Below are 25,326 nucleotides of genomic sequence, written 5' to 3'. Positions count from 1 at the left end.
CTCTGCTTACATGTGTCATTTCTAGCCACTGGGAGTTCATGTTATATAAAATGTCATTTTAGTAGTAGTCTGTAGAGTAAATGAAATCAGAAAGGGAATATGTGTGTAAAAGTGTGAGTGAGAGGAAAAGCAAGTGTGTGTGTGTGTGTGTGTGTGTGTGTGTGTGTGTGTGTGTGTGTGTGTGTGTGTGTGTGTGTGTGTGTGTGTGTGTTGACAGAGGTCCAGAGTTGAGAATTGATCTCTCTGAGGCTCAGAGGCAGATAGTCTGTGAATACCAATCAGAGGCAATTAATAGCAGCTAATGGACTCTGTTTCTCACTCTCTCTCTCTGTTCTTGTCTCTCTTCCGTCTCCATTCATCCCTTCCAGTGTTTCTCTCTCTGCTTGTTTTTATGTAGCAGTAATGAACACAGGGTTGATTTCACTCTTTTCTTTCCTTTTTTATTTACTGTCCTAAGCTGTAGGCTTCCAGAAAGACATTTCAAACTTCCATATCTCAGGCAAAGTTATGAAATGACCCTCTGCTATTGGCTATTGGTCTATTGGTCTTTGGTGCCGGACGATGTCGTACCATGTTGTACAAAATCCGAGCATTACCAGTGCCGTTTGAGTCTACTCCTTTTTAAATTCAGCATTGAACTGACACCTCTATGCAGCGAGTAAACAAAACACCACGTGTACCAACACCATTGTAAACAATATTTACTAATATACACACATTTCTCATGGCTTCTCGTGACTGAATCCAAATGGAAAAAGGTTCTGTAGTGTCTCTGCCAACTTAAGTTTACCACAGCCTCTCTCTCCACCACCTGATGCTGTTTGATTATCATCTGATAGAGATTCAACATCATGCCTGCTGCCTCATGCACTGTCTGCACTCCATTTAAGCCTGTTTCCATGCCCTTGCTGCTACATAACAAGCGGCGCACCGACATGGCCAAATGGAACACAGAGTACCAACTCAGGGACCCATCACCTTTCTGAGGCCACATTTCAAGACCAAATACATCATAACTAGTAGAAAATGTTGTCTCACTGCTAAGACAAGAGCAGCAGAGAAATGCAGCCTTCGTTTGCAAAAGGTACATCGTTTGTAGCTCGGTATCCTCGGTATCCCAAAATCCATTCTTTTCAAGTCGCCATTCTTCTCAAGTTGCCAACAATTTTTAAAAATCATGTCCAAATGCCAGGCGACATTAGCTTATTTGGTTTCTCAAATGTGAGGATTTGCTGCTTTTCTTTGTTTATTATCACTGTAAATTGAAAAATTGTAAATTGAAATCTCTGGATTTTCAACTGTTGGTCAAACAAAACAAGCATTTACCATTTTCTGACACACTAAATAACTGACAGATTAATAATCGATAATATAATTAGTTGCAGACACATCTTAGAGTTGCAGAGATATAAATTACAGAAAGTACAGGTGCTGTTAAATATATATTAGATCTACCATCCTTATCTAGACACATGAAGCGAACCTGTTGAGATCAGTACGAGTCAGATTGATTACAAGCATGTTAGCATGTTGCTGTTAGCATTTAGCTCAAAGCACCACTGTGCCTAAATACAGCCTCACGGAGCTGCTAGCATGGCTGCAGACTTTTAGTCTTGCCACTTAAAATCCAGCATATTCCTGTTGACTGCTTCCATTTATCATGCAACGTTCTTTGTTTCTTATAATACAGCTGTAAACACTTTGAACAGCACTTTCAGTCTCAACACGAAACACCACAATATGTAACTTTTCACCTTTGTGCAATAAGTGTACCGTTAGTCACGCCCTCCTCCCCCATCAGAGGCTCAAAGTTCAACCCACGCACCTGTCACTCATTCTGTCATCTAGCCCGGGGCATCTATAAAGCTTCTTCTTCTTCTACAGGTGTAGAAGAAATCTTTATTTTTTTTATTTAGCCAAGACTTAACACAGTTTGTTTCCTATTTGACACAAAAACAAACAAAGCTACAAGAGCTTAATACCAGAGAAAATTAAAACAATCTCAGAGAGATTACCACATTACCTCTACCGCTTAAGTTACATAGAGCTTATGTTTTACCAGCCTGGTTGATTAACAGGATCTTAAAGTATCTGGATGAAATTTAGTGGACAAACAGCCTCCTAAAGACAAGTTGATTATATTTTGGCAGAGATGCTGATCCCCAACCTCCACCTTTGAACACTTCTTTAAGGGTTTGCTGAGGTCTTTGATGCACCAACAGTTTTATCTAGTACTTCATAGACTGATATAACACTGGAATCATGTTACTGTCAGAGATTTTCAAGTGAAGAGCAGAAAGAGAATAAGGGAAGGTGGAGAGGCTGATCGGCACAGAGCTTGAGACGGGTGAGAGACAGCAGGGGGCGTGTCGGGACATCGAGGCTGATGTGAGGATGAGGGGTGGATGGAGTACATGCTGTACTTGCAAGCTCATTAAACAATGCCGGAATTGATGAGTGAAGAAAAGAAAGCGACGGAGAGATGAGGGGAGAAGAGGAAGAATGGTCAAGGGCAGAGACAACTTGATGAAAGTGTCCTAATCGCTGCTTGCCAGGGCAAGAGGAAGATCAATCAACCAACGACAGGCAAGACGGATGAAAGGAAAAATCCTCCTGGTAATGTTTTTATTTCCTAGGTTAGTTCTTTGGGGGGCTTTTCACATCATTACTGTGTGTTTCTCTCAATCACTCATCTGCAGTCTGATGGTTTTGACGAAAACCTTGGTGCAGGGACCTTTGGAATCACCTGTGTGTGAACAGGTCAACGTAGATTAACTGATTTCTGATGTGGTCAGACAAGACATCGTACAAACTAGTTATTTTCTAGCACATGCCGGCCCTTACACTAGGTTTAGTGTTCACAATTATCCTGTTATTTGTCACTTAAAGCCGCTGTTCGGCAAAACTTCAAAATAGTCTTGATTTAAGTCCACTGTTTGCTGGTTTTAAAGGAATTCAGTCAAATACTTTGTCCATCAATGAGCATGTTGAAAATAATTGATGATATAGGCTACCCAAAATGTACATTCCCTCATTAACTTAGTGGTACAGAGCAGTGTTTGTACTGGAAAGGGTTTTGCTTGATCACAAAATGCTAATTCGTCTAGCATTCCTCAACATGCTCCACATTGCCGCAGGACTATAAATCAGACCAGCTTCGCTCCAACATCTGATAAATGCTGTGTACAGAGAGACGTCCGAATTTAGCTCCAGGAGCCGGTGACCAATTCAGCGATAAGCTAATCTCATAGCAGATCTGTGCATGCTCTCCTTTGTAACCTGATAAGGAACAATATAATTAACTTGAGACTCTCTAAGCGTTTACACTACAAAAGCACAACACAGTAATGAGGAGAGTTTTACCTCCAGGATTTTTTTTTTTTTTTATTCCCGGCTTTGAAGAATTTACATTTCTATCAGACTTAATTGCTTTTTTATTGTGCAACTGATAATGCAACAGCAGATTCTGACAGGTAACAATACACATTGTTATTTGGATGAGCTCGTCCTTAGTAGCTCATTGCAAATAATATTAAGAGGCACACACCACCCCGGCCTTTGTCATCAAGTTCGCTATGTGGGAAGTACGGTTGTGCATGTGAGTCTGTCCCCGGGTGCGGTGAGAATAGTGGTGTCTCATACTTGCAATAGACTAAACTGCAGAACTCCCTGGTTGTGCATGTCAAAAAGGCACATCTGAGGAGCGTCTGAGGGATTAAACAAAGACCTGACAATCAACACCTCCCTGGTCTGGCGTATGTTCACCCTGATCAGGAAAACAAACTGTCTGACAAAAAAACTTAATTAAAATTCAGTGTGAAGGGTGCTTTTTTTTTTTTTAAACTAATTTTCTCTGTCTTTCCGTTCCACATCTCCAGCTAACAGGGAACAGAGTCTATCATTTCTGAGAGCAGTTTGTTGGATGTGGCAGAGCAGTAGAGCTAATTTATGGGTCAATATAAACTTCCATCACCACAGACTGAAGCTGAAAGCTGTGCTGGCCTGCGGCAGAGATGAGGAATGGAGCAGAACCTCTAAATCGTAGACACAGAACATATAGGACAGGGAAGAAAAGGGTTCATGCAGGGTGTCACTGCAGAAGATTATATGGAGGCTACAAATGCACAAACACACTTAATTATACATGTTCACATTTACACTCTTGGAGGGTTTTTTTCCTGGAAAGAGAATTTAAAAGGGCTTTTTACCAAAATCTGACCATGCCAGCAATAATAAAACAGCCTTGAAAGGGCATTACGTTAAATGCATCACTGCCAACAGTAATTACAACAGTGGAATCACTCCAAGGTGCCACTGGGTTAAAAAGACAATGTGACAGGACGACAGTTTAGGTAATTAGTGTCGGCCGTTAAAAAGCATAATTCACGTCACTAACAAGATGCAGTACATTTGTCAGATCTGAACCACAAACAGAATACAGAACAAGCCCTGCAGGAGGACGGAGCCGATGATGGAGGGGAGAGTCAGACGGTGTTATGGATCAACTAGTTTCTCTGTTAACGGCTGATCTTCACCCGAATGCATCGTCGGATGCCTCTGGAATCAGCAGATGTTGAGAACGGAAGGTCACATTAAGCTGTCCTTGTAAATGTCTCGTTGTTGTCTTTTTCATTAATATTTCAAAACGCACCCATCTGGTTCTTTTAGAGGCTTAGACGTGAGTGACATGAGGAGTATGAGTATCTATCTGACGACCATCTAATGGACCTTTTTCACAGAGGACATTATGACACGTCATGGCAGGAAAAAGCACCGGTAAAATTAATAACTTTAATTAAGGCTGCAATCCAGTTAGGTGATCCAGTTCCAACATCCAGGTATTGTGCGTACTGGTTCTTGGCATGGCTTCGTGAATCACCTAAATGGAAAAGGTGGCATTAATTACACCTCTGCTTTTCCTACAATGACAAGTTCAAATGTCTTGAAGAATGTCTATTACGGCCTCTGTTTTATGTAAATTAAAACATGTTTTAATACCAAATCACTTTTTCCATTATAGAGGTGGCAGGTGGAGCATTATACATCTGCTTAAAATTTATTTCCATTTAAAAAATAAATCAAAGGATCAGTGGGTCACTGGTGAGATACGACCTTTGCCTCACTTTGAGGCAGGAAAAACCCTGTCTCATAAATGAATGTAATGTGTGAAGGCAGCTGCTGCACACTGATGCCTTCAGTCGGTTCTCATGGCTAAAAAAGACAAAAGAAAGTGTTGAATAAGATTTGGATCTGCATCGTGTTTAAAATGTAGACTACCTCATACATCAGTACTGTCTATGTGACAGTATATCTATGTGGCTGGTAAGGGGTTTCACCAGGAGACCAAAACAGGGGTCTGACACGGTGGGCCCACCCTCAGATTTATTGCCTATTTGTTTAAGTTTTGGCAAACTGGCATCATTAAGTATGCTGAATTAGCTATTAGCAGTCCCAGTTTGCAAAGTACCCATGAATGTACAGACAACTATCTCCGGATTACACTGAAGGAAACTTAAAAATGTGACTGTTCTCAGGCATGCTGGAGTTATAAGATCTTTTTTTTCTACGATTTGCAAGAGGACTTTTGGATATTGATCCATGAATGGACTTTTGGAGATCAGAGATGATCTCATTGGAAAGTGTCAGACTGCATCTAAAACATGCGTATCATGTCTCTGGGTTCAGATTTGACTGAGTTACGACTCCAAGAAGAAGTACCTTCAGTACCTTAATTGCCTCCATGAGCTGTGTGTCAAAGGCACTGCTGCTGCAAGCGCTGACTGCTGGGAAGCAGGCCAAATAGGCAGGAAAAACTACAATAACTTAACTCCTGTTGTGTTCAGAGCACCAGCATGCACCTGACCCACCTGTCTCTCCCTCCGCGCACCCCCCTGCCTCACCGTTTGAAAACCTCGGGTCTAAAATATCAAAAACACTGACTATGTTGCTGAGAGAATCCTCTGTTCCTCTTTTGATTAACGGATTCTGCTCTTCATCTTTCTTTCGGCACTAGATAGAGGTTTTTTCTTATTTCTCAATTTTGAGCCATCTTTGATGCTGTCCTCTACTGGCGTCATTAAACATACAACAAAGCTGCACTCCAATTTGTAAACAACACCGTGTTTGAGTCTGTCTCAATCAGTTTGTTGTTTACACTATTAGTCTCCGCGAGTTATTACATACTATATATACACACACATTTGATCAAGTGTGCAATGTTTGGTAAACATTTTCTGTAAGATCAATTCAATTACTCCTCTGCTAAATATTCTAGTTTTACTGCTCATAAATCTCATGTCCATGACAGCTCCACTGTAAAACTTGTATCGTGGGTGATACTGAGAAGGGGCAAAGGGGCTAACTGCAGCATATACGGCAATGTTAATAATAATTCTGGCACCAAACTACCTCATTTCAATTCTAGCTGGCAAGGACAGTCATTTTTCACAGACAGCTGCGGTGAGATTCCTCCCCATGTTTTGACACTGCACAGCTCGTCGCTGTGGTATCTCGAGGTTTATCTCATTCACCACAGAGGCCTAACAAGGGGAATTGATGATGTAAATACAGAAGTGGTCCCGCGTCAATATCCACAGAGAGACAGTGAACACAGAAAGAGATTTTAAATCTAAAACTCCTCCACGACTGAAAAAACAAACAAAACAGGACTAATTTATTTCAATAAGAACCATGTCTTTAACCTTTCCCATCTGAGGGAACAGTGACAACACATCAGCCAACACATACAGCACGTACACGTGTAACACGTGATGAAGACGTTCATCAAAAGGTGTGAAGATGAGAAGTGCTGAGGAAAGATGTCAAACAAAATCCGGCCAGAAAACCTACAAAATGTTTTTTCTGTCTGAACTTACAGCTGTCCAACTAAAGAAGAAATACCAAAATTAATTTATTTAAAAGACATATATTTTTAATTAGAACCTCGTTTAAAAGCTGTAACAGTGTCCCAGTGGTTCCTCTACGACTGAGTAGGTGTAATGAGTCCTGCTGCCTTTAAGAGTTTGAAACAATGAAAGAACCAGTAATTAGTCTCAGTTTCACTGGAAAGTTTTAGCGTCCCATGTTGGCCACTAAAGCTCTCCAACCGGTTTATGGATTGTTTTGCTTGTCCGTGTGTAAGTCACTTTCTGCAGTTTTATTGTTGGAAAACACTGAATATTTTGGCGAGAAATTGATAAGCTTTGAATGCAAACTATTAGCTTTCAGTGACTTGATACTACACATATCAGTACTGGCCTAACCCCAAGTGGCTTCCCATGAGGCCACAGCAGTATGTAACGGATGGGGAGGGAGGGGTGGGGCTCTTACAGTCTCAAACTGCATTTAAATACAATTTGTCATTGTTTGCAACATTGTGTTGTTTTAAACACTGCTTAGTCAAGGTCTGCTGTGTCATTGTTTGGTTTATTCCTCTATTTTGTAAAGAAAGAAAGAAAGAACAAGGAATGAAAAGAACGGCAAGCTAACAAAAGTCCAACACAGAGAGTGAGTTTATTGAGTAGCTGATCAATGAATGCAGCCTCAGCCAGAAGAGGAGTCCAAGAGAAGAAAAAAGTGTTGAAAAGAAAGCAGAGACACAAACACTTCCGACCGCTGATGAAAGATGAAGATGAAAATGTGATGGAGTAACCAATGGGTGTACAGCCTTGGACCCGAAGACTGAATTACAAGCATAATGAGTACTTGAGCGGCACAGCCTTGCAAAATAAAAAGGGTGATAGACTGACACGGAAAAAAAAAAAAAGGTGATACCGCCTGCAGCAGTGCAACATTAAGACAGAACTGGAAATGCACACCCTTAAAGAAAAGACAAAAACACAGAAAGCAAACAAGGAACTAAGAACAGGAAAGATATAAACAAACACAAGCAACCTGCAACAGAACACCAGCCATAGAGAGTAAGACAGAAAGAAATAGACATGTGCTGACCTGTGTGTGTGTGTGTGTGTGTGTGTGGTATTTGACAGACAGGACACTGACCTGTGAGCACAGCCTTGGCGGAGGGTTCAGCCAGGTCCAGGGCGGACTTGCCGTCGGTGTTGCGGATGTTGGGGTCGGCTCCATGCTGCAGTAACACTGTGCAACAACAGGGCAGACACAGACAGTAGCTGAGCTCCTGGACTGACATGCAAACTCCCCGACACACGCCTCCTCCTAGTCCTCCTCCTCCCCCTGCTCCTGAACCACATCCTGCTCCATAAACTGCTCTTCCCGGACCTCCTCCTTTTTCTCCCACTTGCTCCACTGCTATCCCTCCTCCTGTTCCTCCTCCTCTAGTTGTGTCTGCTGGCTCCCCTGGCAGCCCTTCCGCACGTCCTGCTTCACATTTCTCTCCTCCTCCTCCTCCAGCTGCTCCTCCTCTGTTGCTATCGCTGCTCCCTCGGCTGCCCCTGGCTGCCCCTGCCCCGCAAGCCATGCTGCTGATGTAAACAGACATGCCACAACAAGAGCAGCGAAGGCTACGCTACACCACACTGCCAGAGAAACAGCGGAGCTTACAAAGCGGCTACGTGACCAGCTACAAAACACATCACACTTCCATGGAGGTGGGGTGGAAGGCTATGGTGAAGCTGAGAAAATAAATAAAAATGAGTGAGGAAGGGAGAGACGAGTGGCTACAGCTATTCGAGGTAGCAAGCAGCAGCGACGAGGCGGGGAGGCAGTGCGAGCGGAGAGACTCTCGCCTCTCCGACTGACTGAGCGATGCAGCGGAGAGAAAGATAAGAGAGGAGAGGAGGGGGAAGGCTGGGAGGGGAGGGGGGAGGAGGTGAGAGTCAGAGATGATGGGAGAGGTAGAGGACGAAAAGAGGGGAGGGAGAGCAAAACAAAACAAGAGTGTTGGCTTGTGTGACGGACAGGGAGAGAGAGCGGGAAGTCGTAACAAAAGAGGAAGGGAGAAAAGAAACGTGAGGAGAGGAAAGAAGAGGGAAGAGGGCAGAGGAGATAAAAAGGAAGAGCAGAGAAGAAATGAAAGGAGAGGAGAGGGGAGGAAAGACGAGAAGAGAAGAGAGGGCAGATTCATGCAACTACTGAACAGGTGTGAGCTGAATAACAAAACTCTGCCTGCGCTCAGTGTTTTTGTAAATAAGCTCTTTTGAGGGGGCTAATGTCAATACTCTCACTGCCTTCCACTCCATCTCGCTTCCCACTGCTGTGATTGCTGAACAGTTCCCGGTGCACATGCCCTTTGACTTGTGCACACTTCAAAACTACCCAGCAGAGAGGAGGGTAGAACAGGAGATAAACCAGGCCTGTGTGTATGCATGCGGATATGTATGCACGTGTGTGTGTGTGTGTGTGTGTGTGTGTGTGTGTGTGTGTGTGCGCGTGTGTGCACTGACGCAGACCTTAGTCACCCACTCACCCCTCAACAAAAATATGATTTAGCTCTGCACCAATCCCACACACACACACACACACACACACACACACACACACACACACACACACACACACACACACACACACACACACACACACACACACACACACACACACACACACACACACACACACACACACACACAACGGCGAGAGAATAAAGAATATGCCCATAGTGAGGCAGAGAGAGACACACTGCAAAACAAACTCACACATATATACAGGACAGAACAGTAAACAAATCTGCCAGTTCAGTCAGTAACACTTTTGCAATTGTCAACTTCTAATTCTGTGTTTTGTCTCTAATGGGCACAGCTCGCCGGTAATACTTGCAAAAGCCCTCTCTGAACAACCTAAATCCCTTTTTTGGACTGGATTAGTTTTCAGGACAATGTCGGATTTGCAACAGTTATCTTATGACTATCTGCCATGTCTATGTCCAATCAGTAGGTAACTTGCTCAAAATTGTGATGAACTCAGAGATATCCAGATTTTCTCAGCTCAACTGAGGTGTGGTGTTCACATGGGAAAACTGAATTTAGAAAAATTTGGTGAAAAAAAAATTCCCCATCATGCGGACAAAGTTCTGCTGAGGAATAAAAGCAGCAGACGACAACAGTCAGAGAGCAGATGTGTGATATGTAATGCAGTCTTAACACTACAGCTGCTTCGCAGTAAAAGCCTTTCTGTGAGAAGTGAGTGTGGTCAAAATTTACATTTAGACATTTTTAGTGGCTTTTTGCCAGTTTTACAAAAGGGAACATTTAGGCAAAGAGCTGCAGGCACTTAATAAGGGCAAAAGTCAAACCTCCCCTGCAAAGATAAGCTATTATAAACTATTTTTCCTGCGCTGTAACTGTTGAACAGTAAAAACTCAGAAAAGCAGAGCTGCATAGCGTTTGACTTCTCTCAATGATTTTGATAATAGATTCATTTTTTCAGTTAGTTTGCCAAACATTTACTGCTTTCAGCCTCTCACATGTCAATACCCTGCTTTTCTCTGTTTTACCTCATTGTAAACTCAATAACTTTGGGTGCTGGGCTGTTAGTTGTACAAAACAAGCATCACAATTCAATTCAACCAAATAATAAACAATGGACCAGGGGTTTGAGGGCATAGGGAGACAGATATTAAATAAATAAAGTATATTTATAGCACTAATGACTTGCTGACATCTGGAGAAATTCAAAAACAAATGTTAGCCAGCCTCTGATCATATCAATAACCAGTAAAATGACACTGGGGAGAAGTGAGGACACAGTTAAAACTGTACTGAACGTTTTTAAACTTAAGCCAATCGTACAGCGGCTTTAGGATTTCTTAGATCTTCTTATCCCAAGTTTGTTGATGAGATTTTCGTTGCCAGACCGCGAGCTTGAAGAGATGCAGGTCTGGTAATGACAGATTAATTTCTTACTCAAGTTGTCGAAAACACCAGGGAAGAGGATAGAGCGGCCATCGTGCTGAGCCAAAGTTACAGTCGAATCAGACTTGATTTGACTCTCGTTCTGCTGCCAGCAGTCTCTAACCTGGCAGGACGACAAACTCTGTCCAATAAACAAGCCACTGGAGGTCATATGATTTTTGTTTACATGCCTTGGTTTGTTTGTAACTGTGCAGTTAAGACAGCAAACAAAAAGTCAGCTTTCCTTCTCTGGTTAACACTAGACAAAACAAACGTAATGCAGTGACCTTAAACAAAAACACTGTGGACGTGGTTTAACCTCAACAAAAAATGTTGCAATGCGGGACTCATCAGGCAATTGTTTAAAAGCTTTATGGACTGGATATGCACACCTACATCTGTTGACTGGCTGAGTACTGATTTTCAGCACTCAAAGCAAGTTATTATGCCGTTCAATTATGGAATAAAATCTAAATTACCTGCGCTACATTATTTGAAAGGTGAAGACCTGGGTCAAAACAAATATTTAAAAAGGAAACAGAAATGGAAACAACATCACCGTGTTAAGACCTTACTTATAAACAGTATTTTTGGACTATTTTCCACAGCATTTCCTACATGCATTGGTTTCAGATCATGTCAGATACACAATATATCACGTTGTGTCAATGTTTTGTCAGTTGTCTTACTGTTCTAATGCTGAAACATCCCTCTGTCGCTGCAGTGGAGGACGCTCACGTCCAGGACTTGAGAATAATGATCCTTCGTGCCAGAGGGAAGTGAAATGTGTTACCCGAGAGTGGGAGCAGTGAAGGCGGCGGCTTTTAAAATTATCTCACAAATTGGTAATGGGACCTGAAAATATTTGCCTTTTGAACTGGTAGCTGATAACGTTATTTTTCATCCTCTTGCTTCCCAAAATGTGTCAGACTGAAGGTGGAAGCGCTCCGACGTGACGGCACTCAGTCATGCTTACTGCCGGGCTCATCAGAGCCGGTCTATGACGGCAGGTCGACTTGTCTGTGTCCTTCAATGACGTGAGCCCCCGAATGTCACCGTAACATTGTTATAGTGGGCAACTAAACTCAGCGTGGCCTCGGAACAGTTAGTGGAGTGTTTGGATGAGAGGTGGCAGCAATCACAACATCCTCCGCGTGACATGCTCCCTGCAAAGCCTGGTGATTGTAACTCCAAGAAGACAGGCCTCATGCAAGAAGATTTTAGTATCTTTATCCTAAATCACTCACACTTTTTTCTTGGATTCACCAAACTCTGTTAACTGCACAAACTTAAATTATAACGTAAATCATTTCGACCTGATGAATGGATAATCAACTGTTCCACTCGACTCGTGGGCAGGTTTCATTCATGAAAATGAGTACGAGGAAGAGCTTAACACCGTGGAGCTTCAAGTACTGCTGTCAGAAAACATGTCAACTTTTTTCATTGTAGTTGCTTTTGATATCATGTTTAATCTCCAAATTAATTCACATTAAAGCATTCAAATCCTAAAATCAAGTGTTTTTCCCCTTGTGGAGAGCGGCGGACTATCTGTACACAAGAATTACTTGTGAATTTCGTTTGTACAGAAGAAAAAAGTATGACAGAACTGGTGAGTGGCATAAATTCTCTTCAATCACTTATATGTGCAACTTAGGAACAAATCTTTCCGCAGGAGTTGCTCTTCATGAAACAATAAAAGTGTAAAAAAGTTTCCGCTGTGTCTAGATAGTCTTATTTCTAAAGCGTTCTTTTCAACTACTTGTAATGTAAACACTGCTCTTCATAACTGCTGATAAATAATCAATAACAGGTCTCAGCCCTGGCAAAAGGGTGCAGTTTGTGCACAGTGGTCATCAGAGCTCCCTGTGCTGCTATGCAGTCATTCAGGGCCCATTCAACTTCTCCTCCCTGTTGCTCTCAGCACTCCAGACTGACGCTGGTAGCAAGGTGACGCCGACTGTCATTGCACTCATTTGCCATTACTACTCACAATGAGCAACGCCAGTTGCCATTAACATTATCCTACAAGTTACTGCTCAGACAGTTTTCATGCTGTGGCATATCTTGTGTACTTCAGACTGTCCTCAGGGATCAGTAATACAACCTTTCTACTTTTTAATTCACCTTTAAAAGATCAACTGCTGCCGCTGATGATCCTCTCTGAACTGAGCCTGTGGTGTTGTTTCACTTTTTAAAAAGAAAACCACGTTGGTGGCAGCTCATGTATTGTAAGACAAAGAAATCAATGCTCTTTTGTCCCCTGTGTGGGAATAAGAATAAGCAGTAACACGGTAATTGCAATTTACAGGTTATTTGCGGCTTAATGGAAAATAATAGTGTGCAGTCTGTGGGTGGTTTATTATAGTTTTTAAAATGACTGTGATTATACAGAACTCCAGGCTATGACTTTGAAGGGGCCAGAGAGGAGATATTATATACACACAAACACTAGACTTCAAAACCAACAGAGAATTGAATATCTAAAAACATTTGCCACCTCATTACCACCGCAGATGATGAAAGTACCGCTGGTTTCTGCTTCTGTTCTGTCCACACAGCCAGGTCAGTCTCACTGTGTCAACAGACGCTAAGAAAAAACTCCCCTATGATGCCACTAACGCTCACTGTGTAAATCAGACATCCTGCAAATCAGTTAACACATACCACACACACTCATGTTTCACTTCGCCCACATTATTTGCAGCGTGTGTTGTTGTGTGCTTACCTATACAGACGTCTATCTTGCCCTTGATGGCAGCTTCGTGGAGCGGCGTGTAGTTCCAGTTGTCTCGAGCGTTAGGGTCGGCCCCCTGACACAGCAGCAAGGACACCACCTGGAAACAGCAGGAAGAACATCTGCATTTAGTCTTTATTTGGCAAAAATCACAGGTGGTTTTACCCCCCCCGCCCCCCACGGGTGTTTTTTTTTCTCCTAGGAGTAACGTTGTGAAGCCTCTTGGTTTAGCATTCCAACATTATCTTAGCACAGACAAGCTAGTAATGATAAATCTTTGCTGCTTTTCACAACAACTAAGTCTGGGTATCATTCGACCTTTTCAATATAATAAAGATATAGAATGACATAGAATAATAGATATATAATATAGAATAACCTTTTCTGTTTCCCGAACAGAATCTTCTCAAAGCATCAGTGTCTGATTTTACCTTCATACAGAAGAAAACATTCCCAAAGCAACATTTCTGATCAAAGACTAAGTTTCTATCAAGACTAAGAATCAGACCAACCATTCAATACCAACTTTTGATACCTGTCCGGCACAATGCCTGCACTGATACCGCACCTACGCGCCTGTCTATCTCACACTCAAAAAAGATACTCCTTTACTTCCAGCAGAAACTCCAAACTTTTAATCCTCCATTTTCCAGCAGAGATATTCCACAATATCTCTAACTGTGCACTCCCACCCACCAGACTTTAAAGTGTGCAAATCACACTTGAACCCAAAAAAAACATAAAAGCAAGGCAAACAACCATTTTCAACCATGTAGTGGCTGAGTGATTGGTTTCACTCTGGGCAGTGTTTACTCTCATCTCAATGCTAATCCTCCCTCTGATCGTACAGCTGCATTAGCACGACACTGTTCAAAGTTGCAAAGTGCTCTCAGAGAAAGCTCTAAAAAGCCTCTAACACATTCAAAACTGTAAACATTGATCACTGTGGTTAATGGCCAGGAGGGACAAAAGGCATTAGTACATCTGTCGCAGATATCCCAAAACATCATCCTGCGTGGGCACGACCAGAATATCAAGGCAGCAACGAGAGTGAACGTCCAGGTTTTCCTCAATGTGGTCCTGAAGGCTGACTGTGCACATTATAGTTTACAGGCAAACAGCTGATTTGCATGTTTGGACAGAATAATCTTTTGCTCTCATAACAACGCTGCTTACACTTCACTCCTACATCCATTCTGGATTTTAACACCACACCAAAACTGCCTTTCTGAACTTTTTTTTTTATCACCAGCAATCATTTACACTCTACTAAAGTACTAACTGTTTGGGAGTGATATCTTGTTCCAAGCAGGATATTGAGTAGTAGGAGTAGCACACATTTGTCACCTTAGTGTCACCCTAATGTGTACTCGCACACTCCCCTCCACTGCCCTCACGTGGATTTTTGTATCTTCGGCACGCTTGCTTTCCCAGAACAACGGATACCATACAACTGCACTGGCATAGTTACATACATGTTATATACACGGTGTAGGCAAGTTCAAACACAAGGGAGACATAATTGAATTACCAGTGGTGGAGGAAGTATTCAAATTCAATACCTCACTGTGAAAATACTCCAAAATGTACTTAAAGTATAGAAAGTAAAAGTATTCATTATGCAGAAAACGGTCCCTGTCAGTGTTTTACTATACATGACGTTTTTTGGATTAATATTACTGCTGCATTTATGTGTGTGTTGCATTTTACTGCTGTAGATGTTTAAGGTTTAGCTAATTTTAACTACTTTATATACTGTTAGGTAGTTTAATCTACAGCAATGCATCATATTCTTTAAGATCATCATATGTTTGTAGCGTCGCTGTCCTGTGAGAACCACGCATCTCTAAAAAGTCAACTTTTCATGAGAAAAACAGCCCCAGTTTAAGAAGTAGGATAATTTTCTCAACCCATAAAGGAACACTTCATCCTTCCGTTTATCAGAAAAATTCAATTCAAAATCACCAAATTTGGAGGTACACGGTTTTCACTGGACAGGAAGGGTATGAAAAATTGTAATCTGAAAAGTAACTAAAGCTGTCAGACACATGTAGTTGAGTAAAAAGTATAATATTTGTATAAAGTTGCATAAAATGGAAATACTCAAGTAAAATACAAGTACCTCAAATTTGTACTCAAGTAGAGTAAATACTTGAGTAAACGTACTTAGTCACATTCCAACATCATGAATTACTATACTGCAGAGGTACAACAATGGCAAAATAAACCACCCCCCAACATGAGTATGACAAAATCAACATAGTAGTACATCAAAATGTTGTCGTGTAAAGTCTCACCTCGGAGTGACCGAACGAGCAGGCGTTGTGAAGCGGGATCAGACCCCCGTCATCCCGTGCATGCACATTAGCGCCTGTCTGAAGCAGGTGGTCCACCACATCCCTCCGCCCAAAACCTGAGATAAGATCAGGGTGAGATGAAAGTGGAGAGGGGAAGAGAGAGAAGAAGGAACAAGGAGACTGGTGTTACCTCAGTTGAACTGTGATGTTCGGTAGAAACTCTTGCACGTAACTTTTTGTGCAGGATTAAATCAAATCTGAAACTTTGACAGAGGATTATAGAGAGGTTTCCAGATGGCCAGAAACTGGCTGATAAATTAAGGAGCAACACAGAAACATCATTCAAAATAAGGACTTTCTCAACGTTCATTTTATGTCCTGTATTACTTCTGCTGGATCTGTTTGATTCCTATTTCAAGTCAATAATTAATACTCAACTCTCATATCATCTAAGGTTTTTGCTATTTATACATTTTGTTCATTTGTTTTGTAAGGCACTTGTAGCAGCTGAAGCTTGTTATGTCTTCACTACAAATGTGCCGTGTGGCTTGAGAAATCTGCACTGAAGAAAGAATTGAAAACACTCAAGTCTGGAACTGAAGACCTGAAGTGAAGATGAGTACTTTTCGTAACTTTGGTCTTCTTTGATTCATGAACAAGCACAGTGAAGATTAAAATGAAAAACTTTTAAATATGAGAAGTCTGAGTTGAGGCCACCTTGGTTGTTTAGTTGCAGGCCTGTTTGCAAATATTTTAAAACAATTTCGGCAACTTTCATTGGCTGACAAAAACTCTTGATATGTTATGTTAGGTGATGTGTTCACCTGCCGCAGACTGTGAACTGTCAATACATCCCATGTGTCAAATGTAGATTTCACTGAATATGCAGGTATTTGGGTTATTGTGTGTTTTTACATAATCTGATCGTCACTTGTGCATTCTGTCTGAGGGGTTGGCGAGTACCTTATTTTAAAGAGAATATAATAGACTTTAATATTGTGTTAATACAAGTCCACTGTTAACTTTTAATTTTGGATTTCTGGTGTGACTGGGACTGGTAACATTGGATGGCAGCAAAACAAACAATGCGTCTTCTGCACTGCTGGAAACTAGAAAACCAGAAAAAGCAAAAGCAGCAGGTCTAACTATAAGCTCTAAACAAGCGACTGCACAATATCCTCTAAGATGTCCAAAGCCACTCTGTATTGTTATCTTATTGTATTGTACTGGCACCCCGTTTATTATAAGACTTTAAAGACAACTTAAGACATCTGAGAAAGAGAGATGGGGAGTTGTTTTTGACATCATAAATAAAAGATTTCTGCTTGAAATAATCAGACCAACCAGCATAAATTACCCTCTCATATGTTTTGAGAATAAACTAAAAAGGGTGTTTTTCTTTATTGGTGCATTTCAAATCTTTTCTGTTGATACTGTCACCATGAAAACTGATGATGTTGTGGTAACATACCGCTCTGCCTGTTAATTAGCTTTTCTGGTCGCTCCCACCCCCTAAATGCAGCTCACCAGTTGGACTAACAGTCTGGCAAGGCTGTAATATGTTTACAAAGTGATTTTCGTAATGGTTACCTGCAGCAAAATGCAGGGGTGTTGATTTACGTCCTGCCATGTCTTTGGCGTTCACATTCACCGCATCCACGAGTTTCTTCACCCTCGAAACATCCCCGTTTCGACAGGCTTCAAACAGCTCCCTGAAAGCCCCGTTTACACCACCACCACCACCGCCGCCGCTGCCGCTGCTGCTGCTACTGCTGCTGCTGCCCGGGTTGCCGCTGCCCGAGTCGGGCGTAGAGCCGGGGCTGGTCCCGCTACCCTCGGTGGTGGTCGGGGAGCTAGCGCTGCTGCTAGTGTTGCTGCTGCTGCTGCTGGCGGTGAGGGCCAGAGCTGGGGAGGTGGTGGTGGGAGAGGCAGGGGTTACCTCCCCGTCAGCCACATTCTCCATCGCGCCTCTGTGGGGAAGCGGGGTGGCATCGTCGGCGGGTGCCGGCTGAGAGCCAGGCGGGGTGACGGGCAGAGAGGAGCCACGGGGCGGGGAGGACAGCAGGGAGTTTGGCTGCTGCTGCTGAGAGGTGCGACGAGGAGTCGCCATTTTCACAACACAACAGTCCCCACTAGCAACACAAACACAGCTGACAACTTCCTGCCCAGGAAAGTCCAACTTCCGCTCGGGTTTACTGGGATTACGTTTCCAAAAATGTTTAATAAAGCTTCACTGGGATATCAAGACAATTTAATTACTAACATAATCTGTATGCAGGATTACAGACTGAATACCTTGTAAAAATGTGTTTTCTTGCCACAAATGTATATTTTGCCCATCTGAAGCTTTTTTAGCATTTGTGAAATGTTTATATTACATGTTTGCGGGGGGATTGAAAAGAAAAGAACCCAATTAAAATATCTGGTATGGTAGGCCAAAGATTTTTTTTTACTTAAACATGTTCACCCTTCTTTTTTTTATTGTATACATCTTAAATTTGCTATTATTTTATGTGCTATTTGAGTTTATGCATGCTACATCTGTCAGATGGCAGTGTACGTTTTCATTGTTCTTTAGCATGCTGTTTTTGTTACAACACTGATTGATTGATTGATTGATTGATATCTATGCTTTGGTTTCTACAATGTGATGTAGTGGAGGAGTGTTGTCAGCTGGCCTGGCTGAATACAATATTGCCATCTAGTGGAGACCATTTGTAATAACTTCAGCACACTGCCCCAGTCCCACTGCTAATACAACAACTCTTATGGACATTTTAGTACATATTTTATACAATTTACATTTATATAACATTACATAACTGTTATATCAAAGACAAACTATACAATATTGATATATATATATATATACTAGATAAGCTTAAATCTTAAAGCATATTACTGTACACTCTGCCATGTTGCCACACTGGTTTTTGTCTTTATTGTTCCACCTCAGCTACTCAAGCTGCACCCTCTTGCCCAAATTAAGCTACAAACATACATTCAGAAATCTAAGAGGTATATCACAGACTACTGTATATTCCAACATGTAATCTGAGGTGGAAACAGTCCTGCTTTACTCCTGCAGACCACCAGTTTATAAGGAGACAGACATAAGACTGTGATTTGAGCCAAGGACTTTCTCGCTGCAAAGCAACACTGCGACTAATGACTGAAATACTGAGCCACACATCAAAAATAGACACTTTATACACAGTTTTGGATAACTTTCCTTCATGTTAGACAGTTTACTTACAGAATATTATAGTAATTACTTTAACTGGCCGCCAGGTGATAGCAGACGCCCTGCAGGAAAAATGTTAATAGCCTTGCAAGGTTTTGGGCTACAACACAAACTGTGGCTAACATAATTTCTCACATGACTTATTGTATGCTCGCAGTATTAACTGAATACTAGATATAGACTAATATGGGTCATGTACATAATCAAGACCCTTGTGTTTGAGTCAAAGGCAGGTTCAGCGTCCTAAAGCATTGGCATAGTGTGCATGTATTTTGAGTGTCTCTGAGAAAAGTAAATAGACTGTTCTGTCCTCCTTTTTGATTTACATTAGACTCATTTGGTCTTTTACAGTATATCAGTCCCGTCTCCTTTTAGTGACTAGTTCAGTAACACTAAATCTACAACCACCATCGTAGATAATAATAAGCATCGGTGTGCAATTTATGCTCATACAGATGGTTGATAATGAGAGCCATGAGGAATCTATTACACTGTGTCAGTGGTATGTGAGTGACAGCCAGCTCATTTATTCCCATGAATCATAAAAACCAATTATAGCAACTTGTACTTGCATTATGCAATGACTTGTGGAGTGATCTGCAATACAAATCCTATGACGAATTAAACTGTAAATGTAGATTACGTAAAAAGCACCAAAAAAAAATCTGGAGCAAAGACAGCTGTAACTCAGCCATGATTTGTCATCTTTTTAAAAGATTAATCTGTTTCAAACTTGCGGGGTTTTATTTATATATACACAGTATGACACGTTAACAAAAAAATAGCTGCTGCTTAGTAAAACTTGATACAACAGAGGTGACCCAATAACCAGTTAAGATGCAATTAAAGAGGAGCCTTCAGACAATATCCAGCTTTTCAAGTTTAAGTGTGGGCTGGAAGGTGTGTTTAAAAAGAAGCCAAAAAGGTTTAACTGTAGTAGTACAGCAAACAGTGGTGGTATCAGCACCGAAAGGCCAATTAGAAATGGAAATATGTTTCACAACAGATCCTCTGTGGGTTTTTATGTACAAATGTATATTTTGCCCATCTGAAGCTTTTTTAGCCTTTGTCAAATGTTTATATTACATGTTTTTGTCTCCCACGAGTAACGTAATGATGTGACAGCTGATCACACGTGACAATTCCTACAACAGTGACTCAGCTGGTACAAGTGATAAAACTTGGCCGTGATGTCAGGGGAGGTCTGCCTGGTCGGTTGGTTGACATACCTTTCATACTTCCTCCAACTGCTCTTTGTGTGTGAAAGCTCAAACCTGGTCTGAAGAAATAACTCTCAGTGCAAAAGCAAAGCAAATCCCAAGAGCATGTGACTTGATAGTTTGGATTTGTGTCGTCGACAACAATTATATGATTGCGTACATGCCACACATGAAAAAACAATCTTTCAAATAACAGTTCATTCATAATCACCAAAAATATAATGATGTTGATGGGCGATGACCATCAAGTTGAGAACTTAAACAATGTAGTCTCTGGGCATAACTGTGTGGTTGATACCGTGATGGCTTTCAGGATCCGTGCACAATGATGCCATGAGAGCTGTTCATGTTTGGGGCTTTAAGCATCATTATATGCACCTAACTTTACTCTCTGAAGAGACTTCATTAGCATTTGTGAATATTCCACTTTCATGGGCTTATCAGATTGACTTGAGAGGAAACCTCAGAGAGAGCAGGGCTTTAGAAAGAGAGAAAAGGCAAGATAAACAAAGAGATAAATACAAACAGACCGATGTGCAGAAAGAAATACAAGGAGAGAAGGCGAGAAGATAAAGAGGCAGAAAGGTATTTGAGCTGCTGTCAGAAGATTCCTGCAGGACGACATTCTTACCAAAAACATTTCCCACACATCCAGGGTGGCATTTTCAAACCAAAAGCATCATAATCTCTGACATGAGTCTGATCAACCAAACCTTATCACCTGCTGGGATCTTTGAATGTGAATGAAAACCTCCCAAATATGAAACTGGTTCACGTTACAGAAATAGCCTGGAGTATGTTTTCCTGAGCTGAGGCCCATAGAAGGGACTATTAAATAAAACGTACTATTACTACTTACAAACTTACTATTACATAAAACAAGCCTGAGTACTAATCATGTATTCTTTTGTTTGCTTGTTTGTTTATGTGGTAGTCTGTCCTCTATGTGCAGACACACTTTTTATTTTATTAGATACATTTATATCCTTTATGACTAAGTTATTTAAACAGTATTTGAGGACTACAATCCTTCATTACAGAATGCAAACGTTTATGACAATTTGGGTGAGTTAACAAAGGGGGTATGAATATGGAACTTTTTTTATTTTTAAACTTGAGCAAGCTGGTGACCAGGTGCACCCCTCTCCTGAGACCTTTCACTGACAAGAATCTTCTTGTTCATTATCACTTATCACATATTTGCAGCTTCGTCGAAACTCCCCCCTCCTCGTCTGTACTGTTGCAGCTGAAGGTGAAACAGCCCTCAGCCCGGCTGCTCACGGCGCGCCACACCTGTCCTATTCGGGGACCGAGAGGCAGACAGGTAAGGCTAAAGCCCCGCCCACTGCCAGGTTTCAGTCAGACTTGTTTTTTAAGGCCAGCTGTCGCTGTCAAAACTCAGTCACTCTTGTCCAAACACTGACTTCGAGAGTAAGAACATACACATCAACAACAACAACAACAGCAGCAGCAGCAGCAGCAGCAGCAGCAATCATGCCGCGGCGATCAACAGAGGAGTGGATCCGGCTGTCCTTGCGCACGCCGGGCATCCTGATCTTTGGGATGGTTTTTGCTCCCTGCGGCTGGATCCTGAACCTGACCGCCACCGTGGCCCCAAACTGGAGGACCCTCCACAACCTCCCCAGCACCCCGTCCGACGAGTTCATCCAGCAAGGCATCTGGGAAATCTGCAGGGCCACCTCGACCAACACGAGAGCGGAGTGCGGCCTGCTGGACGACACGTATTTCGACAACGAGGTCATCACGCCCGCCCAGGGTTTGATGGTGGCCTCCCTCATAGTGACTCTCATCGGGCTGGCCGTGGCCATCCCGGGGGTCCGCTGCTGGAGAGACAGGCCCAACTGGACAGTGGCCGGCCTGGGCGGACTGTTGATCTTCCTCTCAGGCGTCATGACCATCATCCCCATCGCTTGGTACACCCACATCCTCCCCGACATCTCATCGGTGACCCCGAGCATAGACGTGCGCGTCGGCTACTGCATCATCCTGGGCTACATCGGCGGGATATTTGAGATCCTGGGCGGCTTCGTCATGTTCATCGGGATCTGCCGTTGCTGCGGAGGCAAGAACCGAGGAGAGACACGGGTCGATGAAGTGGGCACCCGCTTCAGCCGCCAGAAGCCGCCGCCGAGACGAGTGGAAGTGCCAAGCCTGAACCGGGCCAGGAGCAGCGCCAGCAGCGTCCCGTACTCCAAGGACTCCATGGATGATGATGTGTCTTTCCCCCGGGCCAAGAGTCCCGCAGTCCGGACAGTCAACACCTCCTACAGCGGCAGACCCTATGATGCCGACCTATGAGAGGCATGTGGCCCACATCTGGAGACACACAAAACGACTTGAAGACGGACATGACTATTTGCAAAAGGGACTGAGAGTGTAAAATATTAGGAAGAAGCAATGGTAATGGTAATCACTCAACGACTTTATAACGTTACAAATCTAGTCCACTGTAATAAAACTGTACTTATATATAATATTCTGGAGTATTGTAGTAATATAGGATATACTAATACCATAAAGCATACACTGATTGTTGGGTGATGTAGAATTTATTCTGAGGCCATAAAAGAGTGCTTCTGTGGTACCAAGAGATCAAGTACCTTAAATATTGTGAAATCACTGTAAACTCACTGTTAACTGAAGCAGAACCACTTTAAACGCCTCTTTGAGTATTACAGTGTTTAATACTTGAAGGCCTTACATCATAGTGTCAAATGATGTGTGAGTGACAGAGCCATGGCTACAGGTGAGACTCATTGCTGATGATTAATGCTAACATCATGGTAATACATTACATGGGTGTGCGCCTCAAGCAGTGCAGTTATTCACAGAGGCAAAGATGACATGAATATTATAATGTGAGAAAATGGAAGGGAAGTCTGGAAAGTGAAGAGCTCTTGACGTTGTTTAATAAGCCTGAAGAAGAATGATGTTGAGTTGAAGTTGCTGCAAATGATGCTGAACCAGCATAGTCCTAATCTTTAAGGAAGCGATTGCATTTTTTCTGTGTACAGTGGCAAATGCATAAATCATTTTCTTTTTTTCTTTTTCCCCCCTCCATTTTTATGTAAATACTGTATTCTTATGCACTTTACAATTATGGCCGACCTTGTAGGACAACAGGCATCCTGAGGTGATCAACATTGTTTTAATTGCTCTGTGATACAAGTGCTGTTGCATTAAATGTACGCTGTGTTTCCTAATAACAGATGTCTGAGTCCCTTTCCTCAACTGAACTCTTAGAAAAAGCTGTGGTTATGATGGTGATGCAGTCAGGTGAAGTTTCAACCTTATTGTAAAAAGCAGGAGTGAAGCAAGAAGAAAGCATAAATTAAAATGCACATTGATGGAGTCTGGCTGTGCTGCAGAGTGCCTCTAGAGCAAGAACCTAAAACGTTCACATTTTAGAGACGCAAAGTGATTCTAGTCTGTGTGTTGGCGTCCTGCTGAGAGAGTCATGTAAGAAAGAAAGGGCAGAAGTCATTATGGACTCTATTCAAACATACATACAGACAGGCTGCATTTCACTGGGATATTTTTCTTTCTCTGCCTCCCTGTCTGCTGAGTCATAACCTCGTAAGTATACAGACAATGTAACCCGACCGGTCTGAGAGGTTGGTTTCTTTACGCATCTTGTCTGACAACATTACCTCGTCTGTTTAAACTGGCTTAACATCTCAAACAAGGCGACACTGTACTGAACAATTGTCCCTGTGTAGCTTCTGGTGAGTCTTTTGTTGTTAAATTGGCCTCGAAGAAAGCAAGATGCGGTTCTCCCTGCAGGACCTGTTGAATGCCACAGCCAAAACGAATGCAGTTAGATGTAGCATATTTTTAAAGCAAAGGTTACCTGTTTTTATGCTGTCTGAGGCTCAGGCACTAGAGCAAGGCCCTGCCATGATGAGTGAATCTGCTCCAGATGTAAAATCAAGAGTGGAAACTAGAAACAACTCAAGAAATAGTATGTTTTAATGACCACTCTGAGTAATGGTTTCTTGACATGGAAACTCCTGCTGATTGGGCCACAATATGAGAAATACATTTTGAGTAATTCTTGCATTTTCAAGTTGACAAAGCAGTGCTATCATTGAAAACTGTCATACGAAAAGCATTACACTGATTTTGTAAAGTTCTCAATTTCGAAGTGCATGATAAAGCAACCAATCACATTCAAATATTTGCTTTTCACTCTGTTTAGAAAGGAGGGCCAGCTTCATTAGAGAGTGCTATCATCAGTCTTCATCAGGCTCTGATAATCCTGATACTGAGAGTTTTATTCTGGAAGAGTTTCCAGTCCTACTTCCTCTGAAGTGGTACTATATGCTAACAGACCATGTAGCTTCAGATGAATGAGAGTAGCGTGTTACCACCTCCACTGGCAAATGGAAGAATGTCTTTGAGAGCAATATTACTTTTGTTGTTGGGATGCTCCAGGGCTCTGACACGAATAATGAATCAGTGTATACATCTTCACATTTACCATAATAACCATGATTTACAGTAGTACTGCACTGTGAGACTGGTGCATCAGAGGTTGAAATATCCTGACTTTTAGTTTGTAGTGTGGGTCAAATTAATAAAATACCAAATCTTACATTTCCCATAATGCAACCAATAGCATTAAAAGGCCCACATCTTTCAAAGTCCACTGTCTCAGGGTTAATATTGTTAAACTTGTTGGAAGCTCCTCCACAGCCACAGAGGACATTATACAACTCTTTTCACATGTAGTACTGGCCATGGCTATTAAACCTACCATTATGTATGGTCTTCTTTAATAATCAAGCATACAACAATCCACCAACTTCTAATACAGCGGTTTATTTTGCTCTCATTCCAATGTGCTCCTCCCTCTGTGGAACGAACATGCAAAGTCTGCTCATTACTAGCAAAGCAGGTGTTGCCATGGTGTCGCCCTCACCGCAGATCCTTCCTGTTCCTTGTAGCAGATTCATATTTTCTCTGATAACAAAGACTGTGAGCTTGTCAGCGTGCATGA

General features: G+C 42.1%; 2 protein-coding genes across 3 annotated transcripts in view; one reads left to right on the top strand and one right to left on the bottom strand.

Moving 5' to 3' along the window:
- The window catches only part of LOC139301028 (poly [ADP-ribose] polymerase tankyrase-1-like), a 73,519-nt gene extending 55,567 nt beyond the window's left edge, over positions 1 to 17,952 (bottom strand). For both annotated transcript variants that reach the window (XM_070924276.1, XM_070924277.1), the window contains exons 1-4: positions 17,433 to 17,952; positions 15,843 to 15,958; positions 13,537 to 13,645; positions 8,002 to 8,097 (exon numbers count right to left, since the gene is read on the bottom strand). In XM_070924276.1, the coding sequence (XP_070780377.1) occupies positions 8,002 to 8,097; positions 13,537 to 13,645; positions 15,843 to 15,958; positions 17,433 to 17,952 (841 nt within the window). The remainder of the gene's footprint in view (positions 1 to 8,001; positions 8,098 to 13,536; positions 13,646 to 15,842; positions 15,959 to 17,432) is intronic.
- Positions 17,953 to 21,723: 3,771 nt separating this feature from the next.
- Positions 21,724 to 23,533, top strand: LOC139301615 (claudin-23-like). Its single transcript, XM_070925053.1, has one exon. It carries the CDS (start codon positions 21,801 to 21,803, stop codon positions 22,623 to 22,625), a length of 825 nt encoding a protein of 274 aa, XP_070781154.1. The 5' UTR covers positions 21,724 to 21,800; the 3' UTR covers positions 22,626 to 23,533.
- Positions 23,534 to 25,326: the final 1,793 nt, after the last annotated feature.

This window comes from Enoplosus armatus, chromosome 18 (assembly GCF_043641665.1).
Source record: "Enoplosus armatus isolate fEnoArm2 chromosome 18, fEnoArm2.hap1, whole genome shotgun sequence".
Lineage (NCBI taxonomy): Eukaryota > Metazoa > Chordata > Actinopteri > Centrarchiformes > Enoplosidae > Enoplosus > Enoplosus armatus.
This window is presented reverse-complemented; position numbering and strand designations above follow the sequence as displayed.